This window comes from Cavia porcellus, unplaced genomic scaffold, assembly GCF_034190915.1.
Source record: "Cavia porcellus strain 051 isolate PalLab524CR breed Dunkin Hartley unplaced genomic scaffold, mCavPor4.1 scaffold_33, whole genome shotgun sequence".
Classification (NCBI taxonomy): domain Eukaryota; kingdom Metazoa; phylum Chordata; class Mammalia; order Rodentia; family Caviidae; genus Cavia; species Cavia porcellus.
In genome coordinates, this window is record NW_026947516.1 from 12,465,674 (window position 1) to 12,484,673 (window position 19,000).

General features: G+C 37.7%; 1 protein-coding gene across 4 annotated transcripts in view; it reads right to left on the reverse strand.

Moving 5' to 3' along the window:
• The window catches only part of Arhgap6 (Rho GTPase activating protein 6), a 466,442-nt gene that overhangs the window by 70,431 nt on the left and 377,011 nt on the right, over positions 1-19,000 (reverse strand). For all 4 annotated transcript variants that reach the window (XM_063242884.1, XM_063242883.1, XM_063242882.1 and 1 more), the window contains exon 2: positions 11,423-11,582. In XM_063242884.1, coding sequence (XP_063098954.1) covers positions 11,423-11,582 — 160 coding nt within the window. The remainder of the gene's footprint in view (positions 1-11,422; positions 11,583-19,000) is intronic.

A 19,000-nucleotide genomic window follows, 5' to 3' on the forward strand; every position in this document is an offset into this window, starting at 1 on the left:
AGAAAAAACACCTAGAGATGTTTTGAATCTGTGTATGTCAAGTGGGAACTAAGATATTGAAGGCAAGAGGTCAGAGATGTTATGGTAATCATGGTTGATCACTTTGTATTTTGGTTTTAAGTCATGTACTATGTCCATCCTTTTGCTTTGACTGACCACATTTTGTTTTCTCTCATTTGGTTTTATTATTTTCATTATATAAAAAAGCTATCCATACCATCAGACATAATAAAATCAAACGAAGAAAGACAAAATAAACCAAACAAAAGAATGAAAGCATTATAGGATTTCAAAACCATACAGAACTCCAGCCAACTATAACCAAAAGCTGAATAGCTTTCCATTGTATGAAAATGCCGTATCTTATCCCTTCTGTGGTTGACGGGAAAGTTACTCCTTCTTTTCTCTGGTTTCCTGTTGGATGGAACAATTATTTTCTCTCTTTTGACTTTCAGTCTCTTAATTTCCTTTTGAGTTAAATGTGTTTCTTGTATACAGCATATTGATGGATCTTGTTTCTTGATCCACACTTCTTATGTTTCTTTTTATTGGTGAAGTGAGGGCATCTACCTTAATGGTTACAACCGGCATGTATTAGTTCATCTTTGTTGTGCTATCCTCTTGTTGTTGGACCCTCACTTTTCCCCTTCATTCAGTTTCCTGCCCTGCTTGGTGATCTCCCTCTGCTGCTATTCCTGGAACCATGATCATCTTTATCTCTCTCTAGGATATCCTTCAATGCACTTTGTAGGGTTTGTTTGGTTGTCATGAATTCCTTCAGTTCTTTATCATGGAACTATCTTATTTTTCCATCAACTTTGAAAAATAGTTTTTCAGGGTACATCAATCTGGGTTGGAAGTTGTTTTCTTTCAGGATTTGAAACACATCTCTCCAAGCTCTTCTTTTGTTAATGGTTTGTGTTGAGAAGTCTGTTATGATTCTGATGAGTTTTTGTTTATAAGCTGCTTATTTTCTTTAATAGCCTTTAATATTCTGTCCTTGTGTTGAATTTATGAAATCTTTATTATATGTCGGTATACATTTCCTTTAGTTATGGCTAGTTGGAGTCCTGTAAGGCTCACTTACCTGTGTGCCAGTTCATTTTCTCATGCTTGGGAATTTTTCTGCTATTATTTGTGTAAATAGTCTTTTTATGTCATTTGTGTTGGTCTCTACCTTTCCACTGACACCTATCACTCTTAAATTATTTTTCTTTGCATCACCTTGCATCCATTGAATTGTTAGTTCCTGGTTCCTTGTTATTTTTGAGAGATCTTTCATTTTATGATCACTAGCTGCAATCCTGTCTTCAAGGTCTGAAAGCCTATCTGCAGTCTCTTTCGAGCAGTTTTGTCACCTTTCAACAGAGTTTTGAATTTACTGAATATCTCTTTGAATTTGTTTCATACATTGCAATTCCCTTGTATATTGTTCATTCAAAGTTTCCATTATTTTCCTATGCTCCTCTTTTTAATTTATGTCTTTTTTAGATATGTTAAGCCACACTTTCATTATGTTTGTGATTTGTATTTTACCTGAGATATTATTTCTGATTTGATCTCTTTTACAATCTCATGAAGTTGTTTCTTTACTTCAGTCGCTACTCTCTCAGAGATTTCAGGTTTGTGACTTCCATTTCCTTTCATGTTTGTATCTCCCAGACTTGTTCTGTGTGGGTTGGAGGTCAGAGATTGCCTTTTGTTCCACTGTCTTGACATTTTCCTGGGTTCCTCCCCACCAGCCAGTTGTCGGGTCTCAGGTGCTTCCTATGCTGTTTGCCCTTCTTGAGGTGTAGGGAAATGGGCCAGACACTTGGGTTTCTCCAAACCCAGGTTCCTGGGGAAGCAGTAGGGCATGAAGTGGGCTTCTCTAGATATGTGCAGCTGCACTGAGCCTTCCCTGATGGCCATGAGTACATGCATGGTGGCAGGGCTGCTTCTTATCTCAACCTGTGTGGCTACATTAGGACTCCCTAGATGGTGGCAGGTACACAGGGGGCTGTTTGTCTGATTCTCCTGGCCCATACTTACTGCTCACTGGAAACAAGCATCTCCAGTGATGGCTCATGTGTGCATGGGGCTTATCTGGCTGTTTCTCCAAGCCCATGCGGGATACCTGAGGGAAGAAAGCTTTCTGATGACTGTGGGCTCTCAAGGGTGATTCTGGCTGTTTTTCCCTGCCCACCCTGGCTGCTCGCAGGAAGTAATCCTTCCAACATATGACTTTTATTGAAAATGCTACCACTGTAGCACTAAAGCAGCCCCAGACAATGCTCCAGGAGCAAGTAGACATGGTTGGGTTTTAATAAAACTATACTTATAAAAACAATCAGTGGGCTGAATTTGACTCCAAAACTATATTTTGCCCACTCTTACCTTAAATGAAGACTCCATAAACTATTCTTTCAGAACTTTCCACTTGGAAAAATTGTGTAAATATCCATTAATGAAATTTTTAAGTAATTTTAAAAAAATTAAGAATTTTGAAAGCTTGATTTCAAATGATCTAGAAAGATTGATTAGTTAAAAATACTCATCATTTAATTACAATAAAATTTATTTATTTTTATTTTTCTCATGGGAAAATCAATAGTGGAAGCTCCTTTCATATTTCGAGAGTGGGAGACATTCTTCATAATTATCAAGTTTATGTTAAATCACGATCCCAACAGAGAAAACAGTGCAGTCTTTAAATCCTTGAGAGGTGCTATAATATTTTAGAAACTTCAGTGACAACAGTTCTGTTCAAAATGCCAAGGCCTTATGCAATAGTGGTTGCTAATCCAACAAAGATATATAAAAGTGTATAAATGTAACCAGTAGAGACAAGACCTTGGACAGAAAACTACATTGTTTGAGAACATAAAAGGAGCCATTTGTGAATACTAAGGCACAGGGCACATGGCTTAAAAGAACCACACACCTGCTCAGCACCAGTACTAGGTTATATGGCAACTTAAAGGAGATGGATATATGGGAAAAGTTCTGAGCTGTTATAGAGAGCATCCAAGAAGGAAACAATAAAAAAGCCCCTGCTGGAAAATCTATCATGCTTGGCTTTGATCATAATAGGTGGATAAGACAAATTCAATCTGCATCACCAAATGTAACACAAACAGATCATGTCCACTTATCTATCTTTTAATATAATTTACTTATTTGTATTTTCTCCATCACTGAATTGGAACATCTTGAAAAACATAGGCTACTTTTGATATGATATTGTATATTCCATAGCAGCAATTGCCCTACATAGCTATCATCTCTAGGCTATGTATCCAGTTTGGTATTTCTAAAGAGAGTGAAGCATTATAGGGAGCGCTCAGAGTGGGGTGTAACTCCCACAGTTTGGTTCTATTTGAGTGGTATTAGGTGAGGTATGGTTCTTAGGTGGATTTCCATAGCCCTACAGTGAGAATGCTCCATCTGTCTAGCATGTTCCTGAGATCGAAAGTAAAGAACAATTAGGTTTTCCACATTTATGTTTTTATTCCTTTCTTCTTGATTGCCGATTTTCTATTATGTCTGCATTCCAAGACTGTATCATCAAAGTTTGGCTCATGAACTACTAATAAATCAAGAAAATTTCATGAGTCATGATAATTATACTATAGAAAATAAAATAGAATCAAGCAGAAGAGGCTAGAAGATCATATTAGAGGGACATATTAGGAGAGATTACAGACAACATAAAGATAAGCACTGTTTGGTTCATGTGTTTACTGAAATATAAACTGCATTTCTCACTGTAGATTATGGACAAAACTTTTGATACATGCTGTTCTAAGATATAAACTTAAATCTGAAGTATGTCCTAAGAACAGGTGGGATTTCTTCTTTTCTATGAAATATTATGATAAGTGGTTTTAATGATAAGTTCAGTAGACAATATGGGGCCTTGGGAATTTTTCTTGTTTGCCAAAAATGTATGGTTGAAGTGGTGTGGCTTGAGGTGTGATGGACAGAGTAGTGGAGATGGTCTCCATTGAAGAAAGCAAATAGTGTTTTATGATCACAACTAAGGCGATAAAATTGATAGAGTAACTTTGAGTTGAGGTTAATGGCACATTGAGTACAAGTCACACATGACAAAGTGATCCGGTATGAGGACTGTCAAGTGATGAAGGTGGTGACTAATTTCTATGCAGAGGTTATAAGTTTTCACTATATTTTTAAGCTCATTGTGGCAATTATTTTTTCTAAACCTCATAATAACCTGTGAGATCATTAATCAAAGTTAGAAACTGAGCATGAGGTAAAGCAGTAGAAAATCATTAAGCCTGCTTCAAAATCATTACTGGAGATACTGGAGAAAATAAGGGAAAAGTGATTGAAGCTTCCTAGAGAAAGGGGAAAGAAGGAGCTCAGCATTAAAGGCATATACGCACACACGCATCTACTGCCTGAGGATTTGGTAGAGGCCAGGGGTGTACCTGGTGTTCCAGGCTCAAAGGCAAATAACACAAAGCCCTACTGTGTGGGAAATTACAATCCTCTGTGGGAGGAACACATAAAATGGCATTTTGAACACACGGTGGTATAATTAATGCCACAGCTCCCACAGCAGAGGCCTGTATTGAAGGCCACAGAGTCTAGCGTTCTGACTCCCCTGGATAGTCTCCTTTTAGCAATGTTTTCTTCCCATTCTTGTTTCTACGTACAGTAGTTGTAGATTCTACAGCTGGTTTCAACTTCATTTTTAATACACAAGATAACTGACAAACATATCTTGCATATCACATCTTCAAGTGGGCATTGTCCAAAAAGCCCTTACAGAAATAGAACAGTCACATTATTTGTCTGGGGCTGTTAATATAAACACCTAAACTCAATCCCCTTACCCAGAAAGTACTCCTATGTTTGAAATTAATATTTAAATCACAAACTAAAGATAGATGCAGTGTTGGTCTATCAAGAACATAATTTTCTTTATTTCATTGAGTTATTTACTTGGGCTTTACATTGCCTAAGGGATTATGGTGAAGGACCACTTTAAAGAAAGGCATATAATTGAGCAATTTTGAGGCATCAGTTTACTCTTTTGTTAGACTGTTATCTGTATTTTCTTAAGCTATCAGCTCATATCACATTTCCTAATATTATTTTCAAAAATCCTTCTCAATTGTGATATCTGAAATTAACTGAAGAAAGGAAGGGGAAATAACATTAAAGAAAATACATATGTTTCTGTCTCTTCGGGAATCATTCAGCTTTAAATACTTATTTACAACATAATGAGTTTAAGCCATATTGTCTATACTAATAGCTATATTCATTGTGGTAGAAATCATCTACTTATTTTTACTTTTACCTCAGCCCAGACATCAGCCACTTTTTTGCTGTAGTAGACCAGATAGTAAGCTTCTGAGATACTGTCACAACTCCTCAGTTGTGATGTAGAGTGAAAATAGCCATAAATGGTATGTCCAAGAGTGAGCACAGCTGTATTTCAATAAGATTTTACCAAAAGAAGTGATAAATTGAGTTTGGCCCATATGCCAGTTTGGCCCATATCACCCTTGCTTTTGATCAATTGTATTAAAATGTTATCTAAAATATTCATTGAACCTAAAAAACTACCTGTATTTGTTTCCTGGTTCTGTTACTAAGAATTAAACCATTTACAGCCTAGATAGTTCCATCCAAGAATGTCTGCCAAGAGTACCCACTTGATCAGTCAGAAATGGTCCCTGGATGCCTCTATGGAGCAATATCAAGCTCACTGGGAAAATGGTACTGGTAAATATAATCCCTCCCACTGGAAAGCTTTCTGATTTCAGCCACTGAGGATTTCTCTATAATCTGAAAAGCATCTTTAAGGTTCATTTCCAAAATATCTTATGTTTAGAAGGAGCAAAACATAAGCTTATTGACAGTCACTTAAATTTACATAAATCTTATTGGTCATTCAGTTTCTTTGTTTCCTGACTGAGTGGATAGAATAGAAGGAGAAGCCACAAGACACCTCACTCCCCATGTTCATGAGCAAAGTGCATTGGATGGTGCTTGAGTAACACAGATACCTTTGAGACAGCAAACGATAGATGATAGGACATAGGTAGATCTTTTCCAAACATGATGGGAATAAGAAGTGGAAGGAGCGGAAGGAAGGAAGGGAAAGTGGATTAAGATAAAGAAAGAAACCAGGCCTGGTGGCACACATCTGTAGTGCCAGCACTTGGGAGGCTGAGGCAGGAGGATCACCATGAGCTCACAGCCAGCCTGAAATATATAGCAAGACCCTGTCCCCTGGAGAGAGAGAGTGAGAGTAAGAGTGTGAGAGAGAAAGGGAAATAGAGCTTTTCCAAATAACAAAGAGAACAAGAGTGGGAAGGAATAAGGAGAGATAGAAGGGGAAGGAGATGAAAAAAGAATTTTGATATGTTGTATATATGATCCAACATCCCATGAAAAATGTAACCATTAGGTACTGCAAATATATACTAATAAAAAATAAAAAATATTTTTTTGAATTAAGGTAATGAGTAGTTAATCTAGGTCAACTAACACTATAATGTTTACCTGTGAGATATGCTTTTAGATATACACTCATTGAACCATTTAAAATTTAGATGCTGCCAAATTGTCTTGTATATTGCTGTAACAACTCATACTCCTGTCAAGAGTACGTGAGATTGTGTATTTCTTCATCAAGCATATTGCCAACTTTTAGATTCATAGCAATTTTATTTAAAAAATTTCCCTTGTGTTTAGTGTATATTTCTTTAGTTAAAGCATATTTGCAATTATTTTTGTTTTATTTCAATTCTTTTTCTATGAGCTGCCCGTAATTTGTCTATATTTTAGATTTTCATCCTTATTTAATTTTTAATAGAGCTTATAAAGTAAGGAAATTAGCATTTAGTTTGTCAAATGTGTTATGAATTTTTAGTTGTCACACAGATGATTGTATATTTGTGTAGTGAGATTTGTCCTTGTCTTTATGTTTTCTGGGTTGTGCTTTCTTAATATACAAATATCCAGTTCTGTTTTCTTCTGATACTCACATGGTTTTGTTTTTATCTTCAAATATTTCATCCACATCAATCAATTTTGATGTAAGGAATAAGGTCAGAATCCAGTTTTACTTCCCCAATAATATTGCCTCAAATATAATAATAATTTATATAAGAAAACTAAGAAATTTTAGAAAATAAAATTTAAAAGTACATATTCATTATGTAATAAATTCTTGTGTATATTTAGATTTATTTTGGAACTCTGTTGCATCTAACTGAGTATGCCACAGTATAGTATCCAAATATAAAAGGGTCATCTTTATTAGTCTTCTTTATCAAATCTCCTCTGACCACTTTCCTATAATTATTTGCTCAAATGATATTCAGATTAATTTAATGAAATTACCAAAAACACTCTGTTGGTACATTTATTTTTAGAATCATTCAGCTTATAGACAACTGATGGCATCATTAAATCTTTATATTATTTCTTTTTACTGTAGAAAATATGTTTTATATTTATTCATAAATATATATTTTATATATATGAATATAACATAATAATGTATAATATAATAATAACATATAAATATAACATAATACATTTATTTTATTTGTTTTGTATTTTAGTTTTTTTGGTACTGAGATTGAAGCACAATCTTGTGCTTGCCAGGCAGGCGCTTACACCACTGAGCTAAATCCCCATCCCATTATATTTATATTTATTCCTTATTATCCAATGTAGATCCCATGGTCTGGGATTATAATTCTGTTGGATATTGTACTAATTTCTTGTTACTGCTGAAACAAATGACCCCAAACTTGATGGCAAACAATTCAAAATTATTATCTTAGAATTCTGAAGACAGAAGACTAAAATGAGTCTCAACGGAGATAACCAAGGTGTCAGCAGGGATGTGTTCCTTTTTAGACACTCTAGGGTAAAATCTATTTCTTTCATTTTTGCAGTTGCTAGAGACCACCCTCATTGCTTGACTTCTGAGCCCCTCTTCCATCTTCAAAGCCAACAACACTGTCCTTCTTGACATAGTTGGGAAACTTTCTCCACTCTTAACTAGGTACCTGCATGCTTAGTTTGGACCCTTTCATACAATCCAGGATAATCTCATCTCAGAAACCTTAATTTATTCCATTTTCAAAGTTCCTTTTGGTGAGTTTGGCAACACGTTTGTGGGGGGCTATTATTCTACGGAGCACAGATACATTTAATTGTGATGTCCTTCTTTACTTTCACTAAACTCAACCAGAAAACTCTAAGCCTAAATAGAGGAGATTTGGATTAACTAGAGATAATGAATTTTAAGCACAGAAATGATATGTTCTGTTTTAATAGTGCTGAGCCGCCAGAAGATTTATTTTGCATCTGAAATTTCCAGTTACTAATGTCAAATAGACTTTTGGTTGCCTGCCTGAAATACTGCTGGTGCAGTAGATCTCCTCTCTTCTGTTCCTCCTCTCTTCCCAAATCTCCAATAGTTCTGTCACACCCTTATCCTGGTGGGTGAAATTGCTTCCTGTTTCACTAGAAGCAGAGAATCAATCTGTAGTGAAATTCCATATGATCTCCACCATCTATCTACTGACTCACTTGCACCTATGTTCATATAAGCCACCTCCACTTATAGTTATAGCACCAGCAAAGATCAAGCCCTTTTCTTGCACCCTGGGTCTCCCCGTGGTCTGTCCTAGGAAATCATGCCAGTGACTCCCCAGCCCCATCCTCTGTTCTTCCTTCTTTCTACTAAATTCCAGTAGGTAGCTGATGACAGGCTATATAGTAGTACCACTCATCTGACCCCAGAAGCACCAGTCTCACAGAAGTAGACAGTTCTTCAACTAGCCATGTGTAAGTTAAGTCAATGTGGGCACCATGAAGGGATGAGTTTGATTATGTTTTCCTTTTCATTATTTCCAGTCTTTCAAGGTGTAGCATTTTTTAAATTGTAGGCTCTGTTTAATGTATTTATTTTCCTGAGAAAACTTTTCATGCAGTGAATCTGACACTATTTTAGACCCTTCCTTGGGGGTTTGCACAGGAACCACGTGGCCACATTTAGACCAAAGCTGCTATCATAGCACTTATCACTAGCTACACTTTCATAGGATCACCATTAGTCCACATCTATAACATGCTGAACAAAACAATAGCTTTAGAGACTCTTGGGTAAGGTCTGGTTTTGCCACTTCGCCATCCAATTCCTTCTCCCCTCCATAAGTGAGAAAATTTACCTTGTAAATCTTTAATCCCCATTTTGATAGAAATTCTGCAATGCCCTGACAATATCTTCAAACATCTCAATAGCATGAATTTTCCCTAAAGGTATGAGGAACCACATAATCAGAAGAAAGCAATGGTGACAGAACCTTTGTCAGACAAGTTTTATAAAACTATCTGTTCAGTAAAGATTGTTTTACGGATTGAACGTAGTAGAAACAAAGATAAGCATCAAGTTAAATGGACTTAAAAGCAAAACTACAAAGTTTCCTGATGGCTTATCTGATGTGGAGCCACTGAACTGTTTCAAAACTTTTCAAAGTCACCATTCCCTTCGTTATAAGGTGAATTTCCACAGCACTTTTTTCTTTTGTTTTGCAGTTCTGGGGATTGAACCACATCCCTGTCCTTTATTAAATTTTGAGACTACGTCTCACTAAACTGCTCAAGCTGACCTTGAACTTGTCATCCTCTTGCCTTACTGTGCACCACCATGCATTGCTTATATTTTGTGAATGTAAAGAGCGTTTATGGTCATGATGAAAGGGAAAAGGACTGGCTGAATGGGTTGGGTGTGCATGAACCACATTGGGAGCTAAGTGGGAGGGGAAGGCAGTCCTCATCTCCATCCTGCAATAAAACCCAAACCAGATGATGTAGGAGGGTCTGTCCTTCAAAGAAACAGCAACATGGCCTGACAGTTGTTAAAACTGCCTTAGTGACTCCGTTCTTAGCTGTGCTGAGGACCTCTCTGTGGGAGATTAGTATTAAAAGTCATAACGTGGGTGGGGACTTGCTGTCTGGAGGAGATGGCTGTGGTTGTGTTGGCAACAGGGTGACAAGAAAGCCAAAGGAGCAAGGCACCTGTCAGTGAGATGCATGCATTCCCACCCCCTTCTAAACTCTCTTGTGATCCCCAAGAATCGGATTCAAGGCAGAGGGCAAGGCCCTGAAACTCACCAACAGCAAACCCTAGGTGTTCAGTGTCCTTGTGCTACTCTAGTCAAGAACCAAGCCTCCTATTGCAGAGCCAAACTGCTGAAATTACCTGGGTGAGGGATAATTAAACTATTTCCCAATGTGTGGTGCTCAACAGTCCTTCCTTTAGGGACAGATAAGGGAGGTAAGTTTGCTCAACTTTGGCATACATGTACTTGGAGCTTGATAATTCTTGTCTGGGGGGCTATCCTCTGTATAGTATGGTACTTAGAAGCACCCCTGGCCTGTCAACCAGATTCCAGTAGAACCCTTCCCCCAAGCAGTGACAACTAAATGTGTGGCCAGCAATTGGCAATTGTCCCCTGTGAATAGGAAGTAAAGTCATCACAATTGAGAACAATATATGTATGTATATATGTGTATATGCATATACTGTATGCACATGTGTCTCTGTGTGTGATATACACATATGTGTCTCTGATTACTTGATGAGGAAATAAGTACTTATGAAGTATCTAGCTTTTCAAAAATTTTTATCCTTTTTTGCTTTCCTTTATGTTTCAAGCTCACTGACCAATGTTACATTTTATGACTCAGTGTATGTATAATATTAGCTTTTCATTCTGCCTCAAATTAACTACATAATAATACAAATATTAAAAGTATCTTCATAAATACTAGTAAACATTTAGAGCAGACTTTCATGCATTAAAAGAATCCAAGTCCAGCAACTCATCTTTACAGGGATCAAGAGCTACATCAGAAGATCACACAGGCAGCTGTGCCTGGGCTCCAATGTCAGAGTGGTAAAGCCCAACCTAGGCAAATGGAGTTAAAACATTGGAGACAAAGTTGTTCATCTCCATACAATCCCGGATGCTAATTTTGCATAAGGTAAAATGACAAGTATACCACAGTGGTGAGGTGTTGCTTTCATGTGTTGATTTTGCAATCAAGTTGAGACAGATTCAACTTTTCTTCTAACCCTTTGAGTTGCCCTTTCTGAAAGTTCTGTCTCATTGGTTTTGGTGAAGTTTATGAGGACCACTGTTTTTCCTGTGGAACGCTGCAAGTTGACTCTGCAACTCATCAAATGTGTTAGCTGACATGCAAATTGTCCTGCTTGGACTTGTATTTCAAAATGGACATGAATGCCAGCCAACAACCAAAGTTGGAGCTTCCTTCCTGTGTTAATGGTAGGTGTGAGAAGAGCTTGCAGCTTGCAGCTTTGGCAGAGCAGATGTTTGACTTGCAGTGTTCCCCAGCAGAAGGGCAGACAGGGCCTTACCTTTGGGAATGGTGATCTGACAGCTCAGGTCACAGTCCTGCTGCAACTGATAAAAAGCCACTTCCTGCAGCCGGGCCCGCTCCAATTCTGAGAGACTCTGGATGGGGACTGACCTCAGCCGCACGCTGCGGCCCGACATGCTGTTCCAGGTGAAATCACCCTGTAGGCCAAAGGAAAAACATTAGCTTTTACGTAGTTCACCTAATTCTCACAAACCTCATCCATTTTCTTTGTCTGTAAGGCAGACATATTTCACCTTTGGGTCCCATAATTGGTGCTTGATTCCCAAAACCAAATCCTCTCTTTTTGCCATTGATTTTCTCACCTAGTCTCAAAAATCAAAATATAAAGAAGTTACTGGGTCATATGATTTCTGATGATGCATATACAGGCCCAAGAAAACTAATAAAAAAGTGTTGAAAAGCTCCCATGTATTGTCTCCCTCTTATAGGAACCATACAGGATATTTAGTCTTTATAGTTCATTAACATGCAAAATTGCTAATTGGTGTCATGTTCACTAGAAAGAGGAGGGAAATTGTGTTTGAGAGTTTCCCATGTGTCAGTAATTGCACCAGGAACTTCACAATTAAGCCACTCAATGATCTGGTGAAGTAGCCAACATCTTACCCTATCTTATATAAAATTTGATAGTATAATAACATCCTTTAAAATAATATATTTATTAATTATATCTACTAATATAATTATAATGTATACTAATGCATACTATTTATAATATATGTTAATATTATTTTTCCTTGTGTCCATACAAGATTGATTCCAGGAATCCTGCAGTTATAAAAATAGGCAGACGTTCAAATCTTTTATTTAAAATGATGGTATTTACACATAAACCATGTATATCTTTCTGTATACTTTGAATTGTCCCTGATTACTTTTAATTGCTTTTATAATATAATTACTCAGTAAATAGTTGTCATACTATATTGCTTAAGAATAAAGCTTAGAAAAATTCTGTATATGGTTAATATAAGTGCAATATTTTTTTTTATTTTGAAAAAAATTTGATCCATGGTTAGTTGAATCTGTGGATGTGGAACTCAAGAATATGTATAAAGAAGGCTGACTTTAACTTTTATATGTAGTAAAGCATTTACTTATAATTATCCAAAAATACTTAATATTGTAATAATGTACCATTACAAGAAGACAGAGGATGAAACCGAGTCTTGAGAAGTTTAAGTCGTTTTCCTCACATTATCCAGCCTCAAGCTAAGAATCTATGGCACTAAACTCCAGGGTAAAGTCTTAGCCCTGAGTTTCTATTTAGGGCACTCTCAGGAGCTGTGTTAATTCCACTAAGTATGAGATCAGTAAAGTATGTATATTTATAGAAACATTTGATGTTAAAATAGTCTACATCTCAGAGTCAAAGCCAAGATTGCTACAAATGTCAAGAGTGCACTTGTGTGCACTCACACCCGACTCTTCTGTGCACAAGAGTGTTGGGCCACCCCCAGTACAGACAGTGACTAAGCAACGGCTCAAGGAAGGGCTCTTCACCATCCTGTGAAATCCAGCATCTTCTTACTGAAGTGGATTTCCTGAAAACCATAGGAACCAGCAAGAGTATCAAAATTTCAAGAGACGACATATTTTCAGCAATGGAGAAGTTTCTCAGGGGATGGAGAGAGGCTGGTTCATAGAACCTCTTAAAACTTCACCATATTGAAGAAGTCACTCACTTTAGAGAAGGGAGACAAAAAAGACTGGCCCAGTCACTATCAAGATACTGCTGTTCCACCCTGGTGGCAGCTTCCTGCCTAGGATGCTCACTGCAAAGAGTAAATGGCACTACACTAATTCTTTGACATTTCCCCCTCTTTATCTGGTATTTCATTTATTTCTTCAAAAATGGAGATATTATATAATGGAGGAAAAGAAAACGAGTGAAGTAAGAAAGAGGTGTAGTATGTTAAATATGGATAACTGCTAGGGAGGAAAAACCCTCGGAGCAGGGGGCATAGAGGAAAAGGAGGTATGGTTTTAGATAGAGAGACCCGGAAACATTGAGTAAGGGCTAAAGGAAATGAGAGCTTCTGTTGGTCTTGACATATCTAAGTTTCCAGCCATGGACCCTGCTATACTAGTAGGTACCAAAAGCGCAGGGAAGACAGTGTGCGAGGGAGAATGGGGAGAGGAAGGGAAATGGGACAGAGGCGCGAGTGAGTAAGTCTCAGCAGAATGAGTAGGGCACAGGAACACCTGGCAAACTAAAGGAAATTCTCCCAAGCCAGTGTATTTTGATTTTTTTTTTCTTTTTTGGTCTAACTAGACTGAGCTCAGGTTAAAACAGTTGATTTGGGGACTTGGGCCTTGTCTATGCTTGTGGGTCACATTCTCTAAGCTTAGGATACCACAAGGTATGTTATTGATGAATTGTGCTTCCTCCCCCAGATGAAAAGTCCCAGAGGAATTTTCAACTTTTAAATAAGAAACATAGTGATCCAAAGGGGAAATTTGCTGTCTGGAGTATAAATATACAGTTATGTACTTGTCCCTTAAAAACACGAAATAGAGTGTGCCTGATTATGAACAGCAGCAAATGCATCCCTTTTCTCTCAAGAGTCAGACAGTAAACATTTTAGGCTTTGTAGGCCATGTGGTCTCTGTCACAACTAGCTGACTCTGCTTTGGGGCACATAAGTATCCAAAGGTACTTTATAAATGAATGAATGTGACATATTTCAACAATGCTTTACTTTCAAAAGCAGATGGCAGGCTGGATATGGCCAAAGTAGTTTGCCAATCTCTGAACTCTAGTTTACTAGTGAAACAAACCAATTCCTAGAAGAAATATTTTGTTCTTATTTCTATACCTTCTACGGTCATTAGTTCAATCAATATGTAATCAGTACTTATTACATGCTGAGCACTTCAGTAGACTTTGTTTTATTAAAAAGACAAAATAGTCCTTGCCTTCAGAGAGTTAATGTTCAAGTAGGAAGTATGCAAGCAATCTATAAAGTACACAAATAGTGATATTAAGAATAATACCAAAAGCAATGGGTGTCTAGCACACAGGCTTTGCCATCTGCCCGGAGATCAAGGAAGGCCTTAAAGAGAAAGGAGTGTTTCAAAGGAGACATGAAAGATGATGATGAGGAATGAGGGTTTGTCCAGTAGAGACACAACTTTGGGGAAAGCAACAGGGGTTAAGGCACATGAGTTGGAGAGAACAGGTTAAACAGGACCTCAGAAAGCCAGAATCTGGGAAAAAAGTAGAGGATAAAGACAACCTGAAGTCAGGGTCAGAGCCTGTAGAGCCTCCTCTGCAGGCGATATGAAGTAGTTCAATTTCCGTCCACCATGATGGCTAGTCATTCATAAACCTTGAGTAAGACAGGGGCATGATCAAAAGTAATAAGAAATATGGGAGTAATAAAACCCAAAATGTGTAAATTTTGTTGTAAAAAAGAGAGAAAAAAAGTGTTCTAAAGGATATAACTGCAAGTGTGTTTAGGTGTGTTAGGATAGATGACCGTATTACTGAGTTTTTGTCGGATCATTGAACACAACTGTTGATAGTTGTGTTCACTTTGTATGCTTTGATCCTGTGACTTGAGCAACTATTTCTAAGATGACAATGTGTAATCTATTAGCTGGTGATTTCTTACTGTTTGTTTTTTTTGTAGTTCTGTATTACTTGTATCCTTACACTGTTTTGCTTTGTTTTGTTTTGTTTTTTTCTTTTTCCTTTTAAATAATAAAAAAAACAGGGGCATGATCAGATCTGCAGGTGGGAAAGAAGACTGTAAACCTGTTTCTTGAGGAATTAAAAGAGACAACATGTCAAAGGTGCAGAGATAAGAAAAGATGCTGGGCTAGGTGTGATGCTAATTCCAATTTACATAGTTATTTCCATGAGCCAACAAACCAGTATACAGGGTAGAAAATACATATGATAATATGTGATCCAGAGCAGAGTTGCTCCCTGGTACCCATGCCTACTCATCAGACCTAGCACAAGTAAATTATAAATTCAAAGGTCAATGTCACAACAAAGTGACAAATGCCCACAGACTACAATAAATCCATCAGCACAGCCTAGGACAGTGCCAGAGAACCTTTTAGAGACAAGTGCCCAAACTGCATAGGAAACCTACTTCTTTATCACCAAGAACCTCGCCGCAATCAAATTTGAATACTGAAGCTTTAGTTAAGAAAACACAACTCATACCTGAACATCTTTTATCGTAAAAGAAAAACAATTAAGATGCGTGCCATAGTTTCACCACCATTGGCTCAAGATATGTTTATTACTGTTTCTCAGTACTGAAATTCGTGTTCCAGTCCAACATTTTTCTTTGGTGACTAAATGGATGACTTGTGTTAAGGCTGTCAATCCGGTCTTTTGAGTATTATCATAGGATATTTTTTTAAGGACTGAAAGTGGACGAGTTCAAATTTGGTTCAGTTTTGTAAATGGAAGGGAAATTGAAACCCACCTAATGTTTCCAAATAGACTAAAACCTTTGAAAGTTGTAAAAATATTATTTTAATCTGGGTTACTACATGAATGACAACATTAATAAAAGGTGGCACATGTGATAAAAAGGATGTGGAGCACAGCTGTTCTGGGAGTTGGTAATGCTGCTTCCAAGGAGCCATTAGGCGAAATCTAAAGAAATTTTCACTCATCACAGCTGGAGGGGAGGGAAGTGTGTTTGTGTTACTGGCTCCAAGAGGGTGGAGACTTGCAATTGTGAAAATCATTCTGTAGGACATGGGACAGCTCCCCCACAATAAAATCTGGCTCAAAATATCAATAGTGCAGAGATGGAGAAACTCTAGTGTAGATAAGTTAGGTCTACTGAGAGGTTCGCATTAAAGATAATCCCCTTAAAAAGATTTCAGGAAATATTAACAATTATTTAAACATTCTGTTGATCATCAAAGACATGAACTATATATTCTTATGTATATTGTACACTTTCTGCACATTATACTCATTTTGAACAGTGCTTATTTTGAACCGATTTAAGAAGCACAAGCACCACAAACCAGTCTGAAAGAAGCACACACAAAAGTCTGAGTACAGCAGAATCTTGATTAACTGGAGAACAACTAACTAACCGTATTCACCAAAGACGTTTCCTTTTCACTAGCATTACATGTCTCCACATTTAGAAAAAAAAGAAGTGAGAGACAAATCAAAACCCCAACAACCTAATATCCTTCGTTTATTCATCTTTACAAAAGAACTTGATTTTCCCGTGAAATACAGTTGATCGAAATTGTTTCCCAATGTGCTGGAACCAGCAATGGGTGACAGGTGCTGCTTAAAATGTAGTCTGTAGACTCAGGGTGTTGGAATTGCCTTGGGTAGATGATAGTTATTTAACATTCACGTTCTTGGACTCTAGACAGATTTGGGGAAGTATTGTAACAAGGCATGGAAACCAAACACCTCCACCATGCAGTGACAACCTCGGATGATTATTACTTTTGCACAATTAAGACTGAGACCCATTGGTATAATGTTAAAGACTTGGGTTTAGGATGTGAACACATGCAAGATCCAGAACACCTGTGAGTCTCTGCTTTCTCATCAATAGAGGAACAAAATGAGAAAATTAATTCTCAGGTGTGTAGAGATTGCACAAGACAATGAAAATGAATTCCTTGTAGAGGGCTTATTAGCTCCTGACAAGCAGTGAGTAAGTGATAATTTAAGATATAATTAATATTAATCATCGTCACTCTAAATTTGAAGCCTGCCAGTCTTAATGACACCAAAAACTCTTAAGAAATGTGTGCTGAAAAACAGTTCCACTATGCATAAGACAGCTTTCCTACATGCCAGCTGAATTGTGGTTCTGTACAGTGTGAGAAGCATATAAAAAAGCAAGGTGAATAGGTTACATCCTGAAATATGGCTTGCCATTCAGATTGAATATTCCAGTAGCTAAATTTCTTTCAATTGTTTCTAAACATGACCAGCTGTCATTTATTAATAATTAGTAAAATCATGTTTCCAAGATAATCAAAATGTGTTGCTAAAGCTTGGAATAAATATAAATACCAAGCTTACAACTAACATTGCTAAAAAAGATCACCCTGTTCTTTAGAACTCCAAAATAAACACATCATGATGACAAGGAACTCCCTTTATGAGCTTCCAAGGAAAGCCCAGAATATCTTTGTGGTTGTTACGCCACTGGTTGCACACTTAAAAGACATTGTTCCTTTGTGAACTTAATGGAATGACATTTGCTAATTTCTCCTCTCCTGAGTCTTCAGCTATTCTTCAACAGATCTTTCTTTAGGGAGGACTGACATTTTTACTATATTGTACATTGTTTTATCTTTTAGTTATTTACTCTGGCCTGTGTGTGTGTGTGTGTGTGTGTGTGTGTGTGTGTGTGTGTGTGTGTGTGTTTTGCTTTCTGAGACAGGGTGCTGCTACGTAGTTCAAGCTGAACTCACACAGCCCAGGCTGGCTTCAAATTTGTGGCAATCCTCCGGCCTTGGCCTCTGCAGTGTAGGCCCAGCTATCATCTGAGTTTTATAAGCATTAATGCATTTTTTCTTTTTAAATACAAATTTTAGAAAATTCTGAAAGGATGATAGAAATGGCAGTCCATTTTTTCCTTTTGCCTTGGCATATTAGCTATTTATTTCTATATGTGGAGTGTCCGAATACATCACAATAGCATGCTGCAAACCCTGTCTCTCTCACTTGTCCAACAAATAATGAGCACTTGCTACAGGACAGGGCACTCTTGTAAGTCCTTGAGACTCATTAGTGAACAAAACAGTGAGCCCTGTCCTCACTGAACTTCCAGACTAGTGGAGAGAAACAGGTAAGAAATATATACGATGACTGAGTAATTTGGTGGCAAGATGATGAATGCTAGAGTGGTAGCGCAGGGAAAGAGGGATCGGGACAGTTGGGTGGGTAGCCAGGGAAGCCTTGTTGAGAATACGATATTTGAGCCAAACCTTAAGGAAGTGAAGGAATGAACCAGGCTGACCTCAGGAGCCCAGCACACAGGCAGAGACTGGCTGATGCGAGGCAGCAAGGGGCAATGGCTCAAAGCAAGAGTTGTGTGGCTTTGGACTCCAGTTCTGCCACTTGCCCGTCACGTGACTTTCTAGAAAACCACTCACATTCTCCATCCCTCACCTTCCTCGTCTATAAAATAGAAATGATAAGGATTCTGCAGCTGACGCGTCCGTGAGCCAAATGTTGCCCACCATTGCTTTTGTGAGCCGAGTTTTATTGAAGTGCATTCAGGTATTCAAGTGCATTCATTCAGGTATCATCTGCAGAAGCTTTCAGGCCACAACGGCAGAAAAGAGTAGCAGCAACAGAGACTGCCTGCCACCAAAGCTGAAATATTTACTATCTGGCCATTTATAGAAGCTTGCTGACCACAAGACTAGAATAAAAACAAAAGCACAGTTATGATTAAGATGTGCTTTTTGAGCCAGGTGTGGTAGCACACACTTCTAAATTCTGAGAGGCCCATGCAGCCAGAACACAAGTTTGAGCCCAGTGGGAGCAACTTAGGGAGATACTGTCCCAAGATAAAAGCTGTAAAAAGAACTG